General features: G+C 44.6%; 1 protein-coding gene across 3 annotated transcripts in view; it reads left to right on the top strand.

Annotated features, from left to right (window-relative positions):
- The first annotated feature begins 1284 nt into the window (after positions 1-1284).
- avil (advillin) overlaps positions 1285-14513 on the top strand; it is a 40280-nt gene continuing 27051 nt past the window's right edge. For all 3 annotated transcript variants that reach the window (XM_078201181.1, XM_078201179.1, XM_078201180.1), the window contains exons 1-5: positions 1285-1350; positions 1734-1808; positions 4850-5046; positions 8186-8294; positions 13207-13317. In XM_078201181.1, the coding sequence (XP_078057307.1) occupies positions 1285-1350; positions 1734-1808; positions 4850-5046; positions 8186-8294; positions 13207-13317 (558 nt within the window). The remainder of the gene's footprint in view (positions 1351-1733; positions 1809-4849; positions 5047-8185; positions 8295-13206; positions 13318-14513) is intronic.

The raw sequence follows: 14513 nt of genomic DNA on the forward strand, positions 1-14513 counted from the left end.
TGAAATTGTTTACTAGTAAATAGGATGAGAAGGCAGTTCCATTTTTAATCCTGGCAATGTTGTAAGGGGCAAGTGGTATTCACAATCCAAAATAATATATCTCCGACAAATACCATAGGCCTGGAATTTCCTGTAAGTGTACCATACACCAACGAATGCACTGTACTATGGTTGTCTGCCACTTACACTGAACACACCTGAAGCAGTTTAACAATGCAAGTGGCAGACATACTTCAGTTCCTTACAGGGCTACCAATACACCAGGATTGTCCTGGAGGCTCCAGGAATTGAAGGCTAATCTCCAGAACACTACTGCAAGCTAAACCCAGGAGGAAGATCACAGGGGCACTTTTAAAAAAAGCTTGTTTTTTTTATTCTTAGAACACTTCTGTTCATTAATTATAAAAGTATTGGAGATAGGGGAATATTGGGAATGAGTCTTTTCACTGATTTTTTTTTAACCCCCAGATGAGGCACCGTGAGGATTGATGTGTTTGGCAACCAATGGTTGGATTGTGAGGGGTGAAGCAGTAGGAGGTGAAGGTCATGTGATAAAATCATAAGGAATATATTCAACCAGAGTTGCCAAACCTAGTTCAATTTGGAGTATTGTGTACAGTTTTGGTCACCTAGTTACAGGAAGGATGTAAATAAGGTTGAAAGAGTGCAGAGAAGGTTCACAAGGATGTTGCCGGGACTTGAGAAGCTGAGTTACAGAGAGAGATTGAATAGGTTGGGACTTTATTCCCTGGAGCGTAGAAGATTGAGGGGAGATTTGATAGAGGTGTATAAGATTTTGATGGGTATAGATAGAGTGAATGCAAGCAGGCTTTTTCCGCTGAGGCTAGGGGAGAAAACAACCAGAGGGCATGGGTTAAGGGTGAAAGGAGAAAAGTTTAAAGGGAATATTAGGGGGGGGCTTCTTCACGCAGAGAGTGGTGGGAGTGTGGAATGAGCTGCCGGATAAAGTGGTAAATGCGGGGTCACTTTTAACATTTAAGAAAAACTTGGACGGGTTCATGGATGAGAGGGGTGTGGAGGGATATGGTCCAAGTGCAGGTCAGTGGGACTAGGCAAAAAATGGTTCAGCACAGACAAGAAGGGCCAAAAGGCCTGTTTCTGAGCTGTAATTTTCTATGGTTCTATGGTTCTATCGTCAATATAGGGAGGTGGCTCAATGCTTTTCCACCTTGCAGCCTTCACCAGCGAGAGTTCTTTCACAAACACTTGCCTCTTTTTTCAGCAAAATACGTTGATTTGCAGAAAGTTACAATCCAAACCAGAATGTCAGTGGAAATGGTCTTTAATGCTGTTAGCAATACCCCTGGATTGCTGATATGGAGAATTGAGGTGAGTTGGTATTCTTGAGCTGCACGCTTGTTTATAAATGGATGGTAGAAATTTCCTCCAATCAGTTGCCATAAGTCAAACGTAAGATTGACAGAAACCCCAGAAACGAGTAAACCGAGTTTGCGCCATATTTACAGCTGTTAATCAGGCTTTCCGAGTTGTAGAGTGTTTGTTTGCAGCGGGTGCCATTGAGAGACCAAGAGACAGTAATCCAAAGGATTAGATTATCAACTAGGAGTAAAGTTCTTGATCAGCGGCTCACCTACATATTTCAAACCAATAGCAGCCTAGTCCTTTCAGTTGTCACTAAATAGTGGCAGTGAAATTTTTATTTTCTGCTTTCTCTTATTACTCTTGGTTAAGTGTGATCTATTTTTTATCAGAAATTGGAGTTGGTGCCTATTCCTGAGAAGGCCTATGGGAACTTTTTTGATGGTGACTGTTACATCCTCCTCGCGGTAAGTTTAAAAACCCGGCTTTACAGCATTGTAAATGGAAATAAGGCCTGTTAAACTATTTTTGGTGTTGGTTCTTGTGATAATTAAAGCAATGGAAGTCAATAATAGGGAAGATAAAATGTTCCAATTTTTTGGACTCCACATCACGCAGGGCAGGTATAGTGTTAGGTACAGAGAAAATCTCCCTTTACACTGTCCCCATCAAACACTCCCAGGACAGGTACAGCACGGGGTTAGATACAGAGAAAATCTCCCTTTACACTGTCCCCATCAAACACTCCCAGGACAGGTACAGCACGGGGTTAGATACAGAGTAAAGCTCCCTCTACACTGTCCCCATCAAACACTCCCAGGACAGGTACAGCACGGGGTTAGATACAGAGTAAAGCTCCCTCTATACTGTCCCCATCAAACACTCCCAGGACAGGTACAGCATGGGGTTAGATACAGAGTAAAGCTCCCTCTATACTGTCCCCATCAAACACTCCCAGGACAGGTACAGCACGGGGTTAGATACAGAGGAAAGCTCCCTCGACACCGTCCCCATCAAACACACCCAGGATGTGTACAGCACGGGGTTAGATAGAGAGTAAAGCTCCCTCTACACTGTCCCCATCAAACACTCACCAGACAGGTACAGCACAGGGTTAGATACAGAATAAAGCTCCCTCTACACTGTCCCCATCAAACACTCCCAAGACAGGTACAATATGGGGTCAGATACAGAGTAAAGCTCCCTCTACACTGTCCCCCATCAAACACTCCCAGGACAGGTACAGCATGGGGTTAGATACAGAGTAAAGCTCCCTCTACACTGTCCCAATCAAACACTCCCAGGACAGGTACAGCACGGGGTTAGATACAGAGTAAAGCTCCCTCTACACTGTCCCCCATCAAACACTCCCAGGACAGGTACAGCACGGGGTTAGATACAGAGTAAAGCTCCCTCTGCACTGTCCCCATCAAACAGTCCCACGACAGGTACAGCACTGGATTAGATACAGAGTAAAGCCTCCATTCAGATATCACAATAATATATTCTTATTTCTCATACAAATATGGTTATGGTTTCTCTGATGATGTAACCAATTGATCTTAAATTGTGGGGTGTTTGGAATGGAATCATTCTGGGGTGAACTGAAATAAATAATCCAGCAGCCTAACTGTGGGGGAAGGAGGAGTTTCTGCTCTTGAGCCTTCAGCTAGTCAGAGCTAAAATTGGCATTTTTAAAAAATGACGAGATGTTTGCTAAGTATTTAATTTCCTTAGCCAGTGTACTGGTGGGACCCATTACAACAACCTGTACGCTCCTGTATTAGAAAGGGAAATCAGTCAGATTCCTGCTTCTGATCTTTATCAACTAGTCTATGCTGGGAGTACATTTGTGTGTGAATGTCAGGGCGGTGAGAGTGTGAAACTCGCTACTAGGAAGAATAGTTGAGGTGAATAGCACGGTTGCATTTAAAGAGAAATTAGATAAACACATGAGGGAGAAAGAAATAGAAGGGTATGCTGATAGGCTGAAATATAGAGGTGGAGGAAGCTTATGTGAAGCATAAATACCAGGTTAGATTTGTTGGGCCGAATGACCTGTTTTTTTTGCTGTGTGCTGTATGAATGGAGGAAGGGATGGGCAGGATCAGCCTGGGCCTATGCTCACTCCTACATCCTTATTCTAATTATGTGTTACAGCATTGTTGGTACTGTGATGAAAATTTGCAAATGATATGTATCTATAAATTGGGCGGAATTTTCTGGCCATGTTCGCCACAAAACTGGAAAATCCTGCCCAAGGTCAATGGACCTTTGCATGATCCACGCCCCCCCCTCCCACTACAATTCCCGTGGCGGGTGGGACGGGAAAATTCCCCCTCCTTGTGTGTCCTTTATGTTTCAGGAGAATGTTTTAAAGTTCCGCTTTTTTCTACAGGTAGTCAGTATACCTGGAAGGAATACAGCTCAGATGCTGGGAGAGCAGAATAATTACTAATTTCAACCTTGCAAGTGGTTATGTTAAGTAGAGTTAATGGACTTTTGTTTATTTAAGTTCCCCAGGGATTTCAGAGTAGAGTGATTGACAGGGTCATGTGATGTAGTTTATGTGCAGTCCTTGATATGTAGCAAATTAAACAGGCTTTTGCTGAAAGGAGTTGGAGTTTGGCTGTTCTAGTTGAAGTTAGGACAGTTTTGCAGGCTTCTTCAAGCTCTATATCTTTCTGAACACTCCAAGGCTGTCCACACTCATTATAGCAAGTATATTTGTGATTGCTAACTATATTTAAACTGGATTTTAAGTCTATCAAAAGAATGTTGCTTATTTGGAACAGAAATAGTGATAAATTAGATATTAGAGTTGTTTCTTTTCACGTTTAAATATTATTCAACAGTTTAAGAGTTAAGCTGATTCATTTTGTTAGAGTTATATGTAAACTGTGTTATGAATAAAGCTTGTTTTGATAAAAGATCCCTAAGTTGTCAGTGGGATCACTCCTGGAACAAAGCATCCTTTCCTCACATTTATGCCAAAATAGAAAAATTGTTGGGGTCGAGTCTAGCTTCATAATATATCTTGGGGTTCTGTTCTGGGACCCTAACAGTACTAGCCTGATACCTCTGCTTGTTGATTTACATTGGCTCCCAGTCTGCCAATACCTCCATTTTAAAATTCTCATCCTTGTTTTCAAATCACTCCATTGTGTCCTCCCTTCCACTGTAATTTCCTCCTGCCTTCCCAAATCTCTGCACTCCTCCAATTCCAGCCTCTTGTGATTCCTGATTTTAGTCACTCTGCCATTGGTGACCATGCTTTCAGCTGTCTGGATCCGAAACTCCAGAATTACCCCATAACCTCTCTGCCTCTCTTTCAAGATGGTTCTTAAAATATATTTAAATTTCCTTAGGTGGCTCAAATGTCCCAATGTTGGTCTGATGTATGCTCCTGTGAAGCATACATCAGACCAACATCTTCTGTTAAAGGTGCTATATAAATGCAAGATGTTGTCAAAACATTCAAAACCTTTTCTCCTCCTCCATTGTGCAGACCCAGAGAGTTGGCAGTGGTTTCAAGCGTGACATCCATTTCTGGATTGGGATGGAGTCGTCCCAGGATGAGCAGGGTGCAGCTGCAATTTACACAATCCAGCTGGACGAACACCTGGAGGGAGCTCCAGTGCAGCATCGGGAAGTACAAGAACACGAGTCAGAGACCTTCAAGGGTTACTTCAAAAATGGAATCATGTGAGTTATTTTCTTTGTCTGTGAGTAGGAGGACAGACAGCACTTGGGGTGTGATAGTTGGGGGACATAATGCTTAGGGCTCATTATTGTTAGGGGCGGCACAGTACTTGGGGTTTGATCTTCAGCGCACTGTGCTTGGGGCTCAATATCCAATGGACACATTACTTGGGGTGTGATATTGGGGGGACGCGCTGTTTGGGACTTGATATCCAGTGGACACGGCACTTGGAGTTCACAATTGGGGACACCACTTGAGATTGGATATTCAGTGGACACAGTACTTGGGGCTCCATATTCAGCAGACACTGAGTCTGGGGCTCGATTTTGGGGGTAACTCAGTACTTGGGGTTCAATATTTAGCAGGGGGGACATGAAAGTTTCAGGACCAACACTTGTCATGTAATCATGGTAAGATCTAAAAATAGATCAACCAATAACTATGACCAAACTTTTAGTTTCATTGTAAGATTCATACAGCCCTTCAGCACAGGAGGTCCTTTGGCCCATTCTCTGAAGGAGCTATCCAATTAGTCCCAGTCCCTTGTCAGTTTCACTGCAGCCTTGCACTATTTTCCTTCAATTATTTTTTTCTTACTATTTCCCCCCGTTTCCCCCCCCCCTCCTTTCCACCCACGTAAAAATAATCTCTCCTTGCATTACCTCAAACGTTGACCTCAAATGTCTCACCCACGGAGCCACGTGAGTCTTAACAATGACTAGTGAGAGACTGTTCAACCATCAAAGCCATCCCAACTGTTCGATCCTATACCTCTCACCAAGATGTTCACTTTCCAGCAGGGATCTTTGGAGGGTAGCCATTTCGCTCCTACCCAGCTCATCAATTACTGAGGTAATAATCCAGCTAACAGGGCGGACCAAGGTATGGGAGTTTCTGCTCTGTATTTTCACTGGGAAAATTGAAGGAGTTATCAAGCAAATGAAATTTATTTGTGCGCATGAGCTTTTTAAAAATCCCCATCCTTCCTTATTTTCATAGTTTTTCTGAGACTGGCTGAACAGGCAGCCTACCCCCAGGCCTCTGTCAGTGCTGCTCTGAGTTCATCACTCAGAGATCCATGGAAGGTGTCCTAAAGCACAAAGTCTAGTTACTCATCTTAATGTGGAGGCCTCTGGCCTCCATGAATTTTGAAAAAAATTGTTTTGTGTCTTGGCAGTGCTGCATAGATTGGCCATTCTTAATTACCTTGGTGATGATGGGCCACCATCTTGAACCACTACAGTCCATGTAAAGGTTCTTTTACAGTGATGTTGGGTGGGTAGTTCCAGGATACTGACCCACTGGCGACAAAGGGACAGTGATACATGTCCAAGTCAAGATGGTGGGTAACTTGGAAATGATGGTGTATCCACAATATTGCTTCTATTGTTCTTTGCTCTCATTCTTTATTTTAGGGTCTGCTGAGCTTTGTGCTTAATGCTATTTAAGAACAAAGAACAATACAGCACAGGAACAGGCCCTTCGGCCCTCCAAGCCCGTGCCACTCCCTGGTCCAAACTAGACCACTCTTTTGTATCCCTCCATTCCCACTCCGTTCATATGGCTGTCTAGATAAGTCTTAAACGTTCCCAGTGTGCCCGCCTCCACCACCTTGCCTGGCAGCGCATTCCAGGCCCCCACCACCCTCTGTGTAAAATATGTCCTTCTGATATCTGTGTTAAACCTCCCCCCCTTCACCTTGAACCTATGACCCCTCGTGAACGTCACCACCGACCTGGGGAAAAGCTTCCCACCGTTCACCCTATCTATGCCTTTCATAATTTTATACACCTCTATTAAGTCTCCCCTCATCCTCCGTCTTTCCAGGGAGAACAACCCCAGTTTACCCAATCTCTCCTCATAACTAAGCCCCTCCATACCAGGCAACATCCTGGTAAACCTCCTCTGTACTCTCTCCAAAGCCTCCACGTCCTTCTGGTAGTGTGGCGACCAGAACTGGACGCAGTATTCCAAATGCGGCCGAACCAACGTTCTATACATCTGCAACATCAGACCCCAGCTTTTATACTCTATGCCCTGTCCTATAAAGGCAAGCATGCCATATGCCTTCTTCACCACCTTCTCCACCTGTGACGTCACCTTCAAGGATCTGTGGACTTGCACACCCAGGTCCCTCTGCGTATCTACACCCTTTATGGTTCTGCCATTTATCGTATAGCTCCTCCCTACATTATTTCTACCAAAATGCATCACTTCGCATTTATCAGGATTGAACTCCATCTGCCATTTCTTTGCCCAAATTTCCAGCCTATCTATATCCTTCTGTAGCTTCTGACAATGCTCCTCACTATCTGCAAGTCCTGCCAATTTTGTGTCGTTGGGCTACCTGTTTAGGCTACCATTGGGCTACCTGTTTAGAAAACAGGTAGCCCAATGCAGTAGCCTCACCAGGTTTGTACCCCATTTTAAGTATACAGGTGCACCATTCTACACACCACATGAATCAGAATTGGTCTCTTAGTGTGTTGGTGATGAAAGAGTAATGGAAGCCCCAGGGCCCTGCGCGAATGGATTGTGCTGCTGGAGTGCAATTCTGATTTTTTCTAATGGCCCAAAGTGCATCATATGAAATATGTCCTTCACCTGTCCCACTTAGAACTGTAAGATTGACAGCTCAGTAGAATTGGAGGGGGGAGCAGTTAAACCAACTCCTCCCCATTCTACAGCACTACATGTGGATATGCTCCATCACTATGCAGGCCAACCAGCTTTGGGACATCCTGAAGGTGTGAAAGGCATGTTCTTTGGCTGTAGCATGGTGGCACAGTGGTTAACACTACTGCCTCACAGCTCCAGGGATCCGGGTTCAATTCCAGCCTCAGGTGACTGTCTGTGTGGAGTTTGCACGTTCGCCCCGTGTCTGCGTGGGTTTCCTCCGGGTGCTCCGGTTTCCTCCCACAGTCCAAAGCTATGCGGGTTAGGTTGATTGGCTATGCTAAATTGCCCCTTAATGTTGGGGCATTAGCAGGGTAAACACGTGGGGTTACGGGGTTAGGGCCGGGGTGAGATTATTGTTGATGCAGGCTCAATGGGCCAAATGGTCTCCTTCTGCGCTGTCGGGATTCTATGAACACTGGTCAGGTGTAGTAGCGCATTGCTCTCGCATTTAATTTCTTGCAGCTACAAGAAAGGGGGGGTGGCCTCTGGAATGAAGCACGTGGAAACCAACATTTACAACGTGCGTCGCCTCCTCCATGTGAAGGGAAAGAAGACTGTCATTGCTACTGAGGTAAGACTGTCCCCTGAACACTACCTGCAGCTAGATAAGCCTGAACCTACCCACTATAAAAAATATCTGGAATTAAGATTCTACTGATGACCAAGAAACCATTGTCAATTGTTGGAAAAACCCATCTGGTTCACTGATGTCCTTTAGAAAAGGGAATCTGCCGTCCTTACCCGGTCTGGCCTACATGTGACTCCAGAGCCACAGCAATGTGGTTGACTCTCAACTGCCCTCTGAAATGGCAAGTCAAGGGCAGGTAGGAATGGGCAATAAATGCTGGCCAGTCAGCGATGCCCATGTCCCATGAATGAATAAAAAAACCCAGAGTCATGGATTGGTCTTGGGTCAGTCACACAACGTGGTGTTCTGTCAACCTGTTCAAAGATTGAACAGGCTGCAGCTCTTTTCTCTCAGAGAGAAGGCTCAGGGGTGATCTGATAGTGGCCTTCAAGATTATGATATGATTAAATAGAGTAGATGTAGAGAAAATGTTTCCACTTGTGGAGAAAACCCAAACTTGGGGCCATCAATATAAGACAGTCACTAGTAAATCCAATCAAGAATTCAGGAGAAACTTCTTTACCTCGATTGGGGAGAATGTGGAAATTCACTACCACAGGGTGTTGTCAAGGCGAATAGTATAGAAAAAATTACAGCTCAGAAAGGGGCCCTTCAACCCATTTTGTTTGCACCAGCCAAAAAGAGATCAAAGGAAACGAGCTGCACATTTTAATCGCACTTTCCAACATCTGGTCCGTAGCCTTGCAGGTTACAGCATTTTCTTTGCAGATTAAGGTACCTTTTAAATGAGTTGAGCATTTCAACTACCGATTCAGGCAGTGAATTCCAAATGCCCACCACCCTCTGGGTGAAAAGGTTTTTCCCCATGTCCCCTCTAATCCTTCGATGGCCCCTGGTAATTGAATCCTCGTGTGGAGATGCCGGCGTTGGACTGGGGTAAACACAGTAAGAAGTTTAACAACACCAGGTTAAAGTCCAACAGGTTTATTTGGTAGCAAAAGCCACACAAGCTTTCGGAGCCTTAAGCTCCTTCTTCAGGTGAGTGGGAATTCTGTTCACAATCTGTTTGTGAACAGAATTCCCACTCACCTGAAGAAGGAGCAGCGCTCCGAAAGCTTGTGGCTTTTGCTACCAAATAAACCTGTTGGACTTTAACCTGGTGTTGTTAAACTTCTTACCTAATTGAATCCTCAGCAGGGGGAAACAAGTCTTTCCTGTCTACCCCGTCTAGGCCCCTCATAATTTTGTGCACCTCAATTAGGTCACCCCTCAGCCTCCTCTGTGCTAAGGAAAACAATCTCAGCCTGTCCAGTCTTTCCTCATAGATGCAATTTTCAAGCCCTGGAAACATTCTTGTAAATCTCCTCTGCATCCTCTCCAGAACAATTATGTCCTTCCTGTAATGTGGTGACCAGACCTTTATACCGAACTTGAGCTGTGGCCTAACTAGCCTTTTGTACCATTCCATCATTACATCCCTGCTTTTGTATTCAATACCTAGCCCAATAAAGGAAAGCATTCCATGTGCTTTCTTATCCACCTGTCCTGTCACCTTCAGGGGCCCGTGGAGGTGTCCGCAAAGGTCTCTCACTTCCTTCCTCAACCCCTTTCAATTTCTTTCCTGTTTATTGAGTATTCCTTTGCTTTGTTTGCTCGCCCCAAATGCATAACCCCTCACTTTTCCCAATTGAATTCCATTTGCCATTTCTCTGTCCACTCAACCAAATCATAGCTGTCGACTCCAGAATGATATCAATCCTCTTCAACTACACAGGCAATTTTTGTGTCATCCGTAAATTTCCCGATCATGCCTCCCACATTTAAGCCTAAATCATTAATATATACAACAAACAGCAAGGGCCCCAACACTGTGGAACACCACTAGAAACCACTTTCCATTCGCAAAAACATCCACCAACCACTATATTTTATTTGCTGTCACTGAGCAAATTTTGGACCCAACTCACCACCTTCCCCTGTATCCTTCTCGTTTCTGACTAGTCTGCCATGTGGGACCTTGTCAAATGCCTTGCTGAAATCCACATAGACAATGTCCACTGCATTACCCTCATCAATCCTCCCAGTTACTTCCTCAAAAATTTTGATTAAGTTAATAAGACACAATCTTCCCCTAACAACACCATGCTGACTATCCTTGATCAATCTGTGCCAAAGTGACCGTTTAACCTATCTTCAAAATTGATTCCAATAATTTGCTTACCACCGATGTCAGCTGACTGACCTATAATTTTCTGGCCTGTCCCTCACACCTTTTTTAATAATGATACAATGTTCACAGACCTCCAATCCTCTGGTACCTCAGCTGTATCTAGTAAGAATTGTAAAGTGATCTTCAGAGCATCTGCTACTTCCTCCTTGGCTTCCTATAACAGCCTGGGATATAATCCATCCGGCCCTGGTTATTTATCCACCTTCAAAGATGTCAATCCCTCCAGTACTTCCTCTCTCATAATGCTTATTGTAACTAATATTTCACACTCCTTCTCTTTAACAAGAATGCCTGCGTCATTTCTCTCCTTGGTGAAGACAGAGACAAAGTACTCATTGAAAGCCCTGTTCACATCTTCTACATCAACACACAAATTACCATGTACACCTCTGATAGGCCCTACCCTTTCCTTAGTTATTCTATAATGTACCAGTAAAACATCTTTGGGTTTTATTTGATTTTACCTGCCAATATTTTTTCGTATCCTCTCTTTGCTTTCCTAATTTCCTTTTTTTTACTTAACCCCTTTGTCTACACTTCCAGGCTTTCTACAGTATGTGACTATCAAATGCTTTTTTTTCCTGCCTTATCTTGCGCTGCACACTTCTGGATAATCTGAATTTTTTGAGGAGGTAACTAAGTGTGTTGATGAAGATAGGGCAGTTGATGTCATATACATGGATTTTAGTAAGGCGTTTGATAAGGTCCCCCATGGTCGGCTTATGATGAAAGTAAGGAGGTGTGGGATAGAGGGAAAGTTGGCCGATTGGATAGGTAACTGGCTATCTGATCGAAGACAGAGGGTGGTGGTGGATGGAAAATTTTCGTACTGGAGGCAGGTTGCTAGCGGAGTGCCACAGGGATCGGTGCTTGGTCCTCTGCTCTTTGTGATTTTTATTAATGACTTAGAGGAGGGGGCTGAAGGGTGGATCAGTAAATTTGCTGATGACACCAAGATTGGTGGAGTAGTGGATGAGGTGGAGGGCTGTTGTAGGCTGCAAAGAGACATAGATAGGATGCAAAGCTGGGCTGAAAAATGGCAAATGGAGTTTAACCCTGATAAATGTGAGGTGATTCATTTTGGTAGGACAAATTTAAATGTGGATTACAGGGTCAAAGGTAGGGTTCTGAAGACTGTGGAGGAACAGAGCGATCTTGGGGTCCATATCCACAGATCTCTAAAGGTTGCCACTCAAGTGGATAGAGCGGTGAAGAAGGCCTATAGTGTGTTAGCTTTTATTAACAGGGGGTTGGAGTTTAAGAGCCGTGGGGTTATGCTGCAACTGTACAGGACCTTGGTGAGACCACATTTGGAATATTGTGTGCAGTTCTGGTCACCTCACTATAAGAAGGATGTGGAAGCACTGGAAAGAGTGCAGAGGAGATTTACCAGGATGCTGCCTGGTTTGGAGGGTGGGTCTTATGAGGAAAGGTTGAGGGAGCTAGGGCTGTTCTCTCTGGAGCGGAGGAGGCTGAGGGGAGACTTAATAGAGGTTTATAAAATGATGAAGGGGATAGATAGAGTGAACGTTCAAAGACTATTTCCTCGGGTGGATAGAGCTATTACAAGGGGGCATAACTATAGGGTTCATGGTGGGAGATACAGGAAGGATATCAGAGGTAGGTTCTTTACGCAGAGAGTGGTTGGGGTGTGGAATGGACTGCCTGCAGTGATAGTGGAGTCAGACACTTTAGGAACATTTAAGCGGTTATTGGATAGGCACATGGAGCACACCAGGATGATAGGGAGTGGGATAGCTTGATCTTGGTTTCAGATAAAGCTCGGCACAACATCGTGGGCCGAAGGGCCTGTTCTGTGCTGTACTGTTCTATGTTCTATAATCAGGGGGCTTGAGTACCAACCTTTCTCTTTATGGGACATGTCTGTACTGTTACAGTAGACTCTCACTTTTGAATGCTTTCCACTGATTTCACATTGTTTTCCCTGTCCAGTCCACTTCCATCAGTTCACCTGTCAGCTTTGTGAAATTTGTCTTTCCCCAAATTTACTCCGGTTCTATCTTTGTCCTTTTCCATAATGGTGCTAAATCTAATTGCATTATGGTCACTATCTCCAAAATGGTCCCCCACTGTTACTTCGTTCACTTGCCCAGCTTCATTTCCTAATACTAAATCTAGAATTGCACACCCTCTCGTTGGGCTTGTTCTGTGGTGGCTAAGCAACACATTAAGGGGAAAGGAATAGAAGGATACAGTGATGGGGATGAGATGAAGTAAGGAGGTGGGAGGAAGCTCATGTGTACCATTAGCACCTACATAGATCTGTTGGGCCGAATAGTCTGTTTCTGTGCTGTGGACTTGATGTAACCATGTAAGGGGGAATGCCACACTGTCAGATTGGACGTGCAACATGAAAGTTAGCAACATAGGAACAGGGGGTCATTCAATCCCTCAAGCATATTACATAGGAACAGGAGGAAGCCCAGTAGGTGGGTGCTTATCATACAGCAAGAGTCTCCTGTTCATCCACATTCTCTGATACTCCTTTTATCCACCCCACAAAGGTGGGAAGCTAAGTGAACACTGAAGGCCTTGATTCCAAATCTCAACGGACTGAGCAATTTGTTTTAGAGAAAATGCAACAGCTGATCAATCTCTGGTTGCTGGCACTGGGTGAAAGTTAGTCTATCATGTGTTTTACAGGTTGAAATGAGTTGGAAGAGTTACAACTTGGGTGACGTATTTCTACTGGATATTGGTAAAGTTATTATTCAGTGGAATGGGCCGGATAGCAATAGAATGGAACGACTCAAGGTAGTGTATTCGCAGTCAATGCTTTCTCTGCTTCTCTGAAAAACCTTTAAGAGGGAATATTCTGAGACATTTTCATGGGGTTAGTTCCCTAAATTTTCACTTCAATGCACTACTAAGGGAGTGTTGCATTGTTGGAAGGGCCAAGTGCCCTGGTGGCCTGTTAAATGTTAAAGATGCCATAACACAATTTGAAGAAGAGAAGGAAATTCTCCCAATGTCCTGGCGAAAATTCATTGCTCAACCAATTCTACCATAAAGAAGTAATCTGGTCGTTGAACCATCGAATCCCTACAGTGCAGAAGGAGACCATTTGGCCCATCGAGTCTGCACCGACTCTCCGAAAGAGCATCGTTACCCAGGCCCAACCCCCTGCCCAATCGTCATAACCCCGCGCATTTACCATGGCCAATCCAAGGAGTGATGAACAAAGCATCGTAGCTGTGAGGGACAGCTCGGTGGATAGGATATTGGTATGTAGATAGGCTGGAAAATTGGGCGGGGATCCTGGATTCAGGATTCAATCCTGGACCGGGGAGCGGCGCGGGCTTGGAGGGCCGAAGGGCCTGTTCCTGTGCTGTATTGTTCTTTGTTGTTCTTTGAGCAATTTAACATGGCCAACCCACCTTACCTGCACATCTGTGGACTGTGGGAGGAAACTGGAGCACCTGGTGGAAACCCACGCAGACATGGGGAGAACTACAAACTCTACACAGACAGTCACCTGAGATCAGAATTGAACCTAGGCCCCTGGCGCTGTGAGGCAGCTGTGCCACCGTGCTAGCCTCCTCTCATTGCTGTCTGTAGGATGGTATTGGTGTAAAATGTCTTTGGTGTATAATTAGCTGCCATGCTTCTTACTCTGGTAGTATTCTGAATTGTCAGATGTGGCTCAGTCGGTCGCATTTTTCCCTCTGAGTCGTAAGATAGTGAATTCAAGTTCTACTCTAAAGACTTAAACATAATATCCAGACTGACATTCCCAGTATTGCACTGAAAAAGTGCTACACTGTCAGAGGGGCAGTACAAAGAGAGTGCTGCACTGTTGGAGTTCAGTACTGGGGGAGAACTGAACTGTTGGGAGATACAGTGTTGCACTGTTGGAAGGTCAATGTGGAGGGACAATGTTGCTGGCACTGCACTGTTGGAGAGGCAGTATGAGAAAGCGGAGCACTGTCAGAGGGTCAGGACTGAGGGAA

Source organism: Mustelus asterias, chromosome X (assembly GCF_964213995.1).
Source record: "Mustelus asterias chromosome X, sMusAst1.hap1.1, whole genome shotgun sequence".
NCBI lineage: Eukaryota > Metazoa > Chordata > Chondrichthyes > Carcharhiniformes > Triakidae > Mustelus > Mustelus asterias.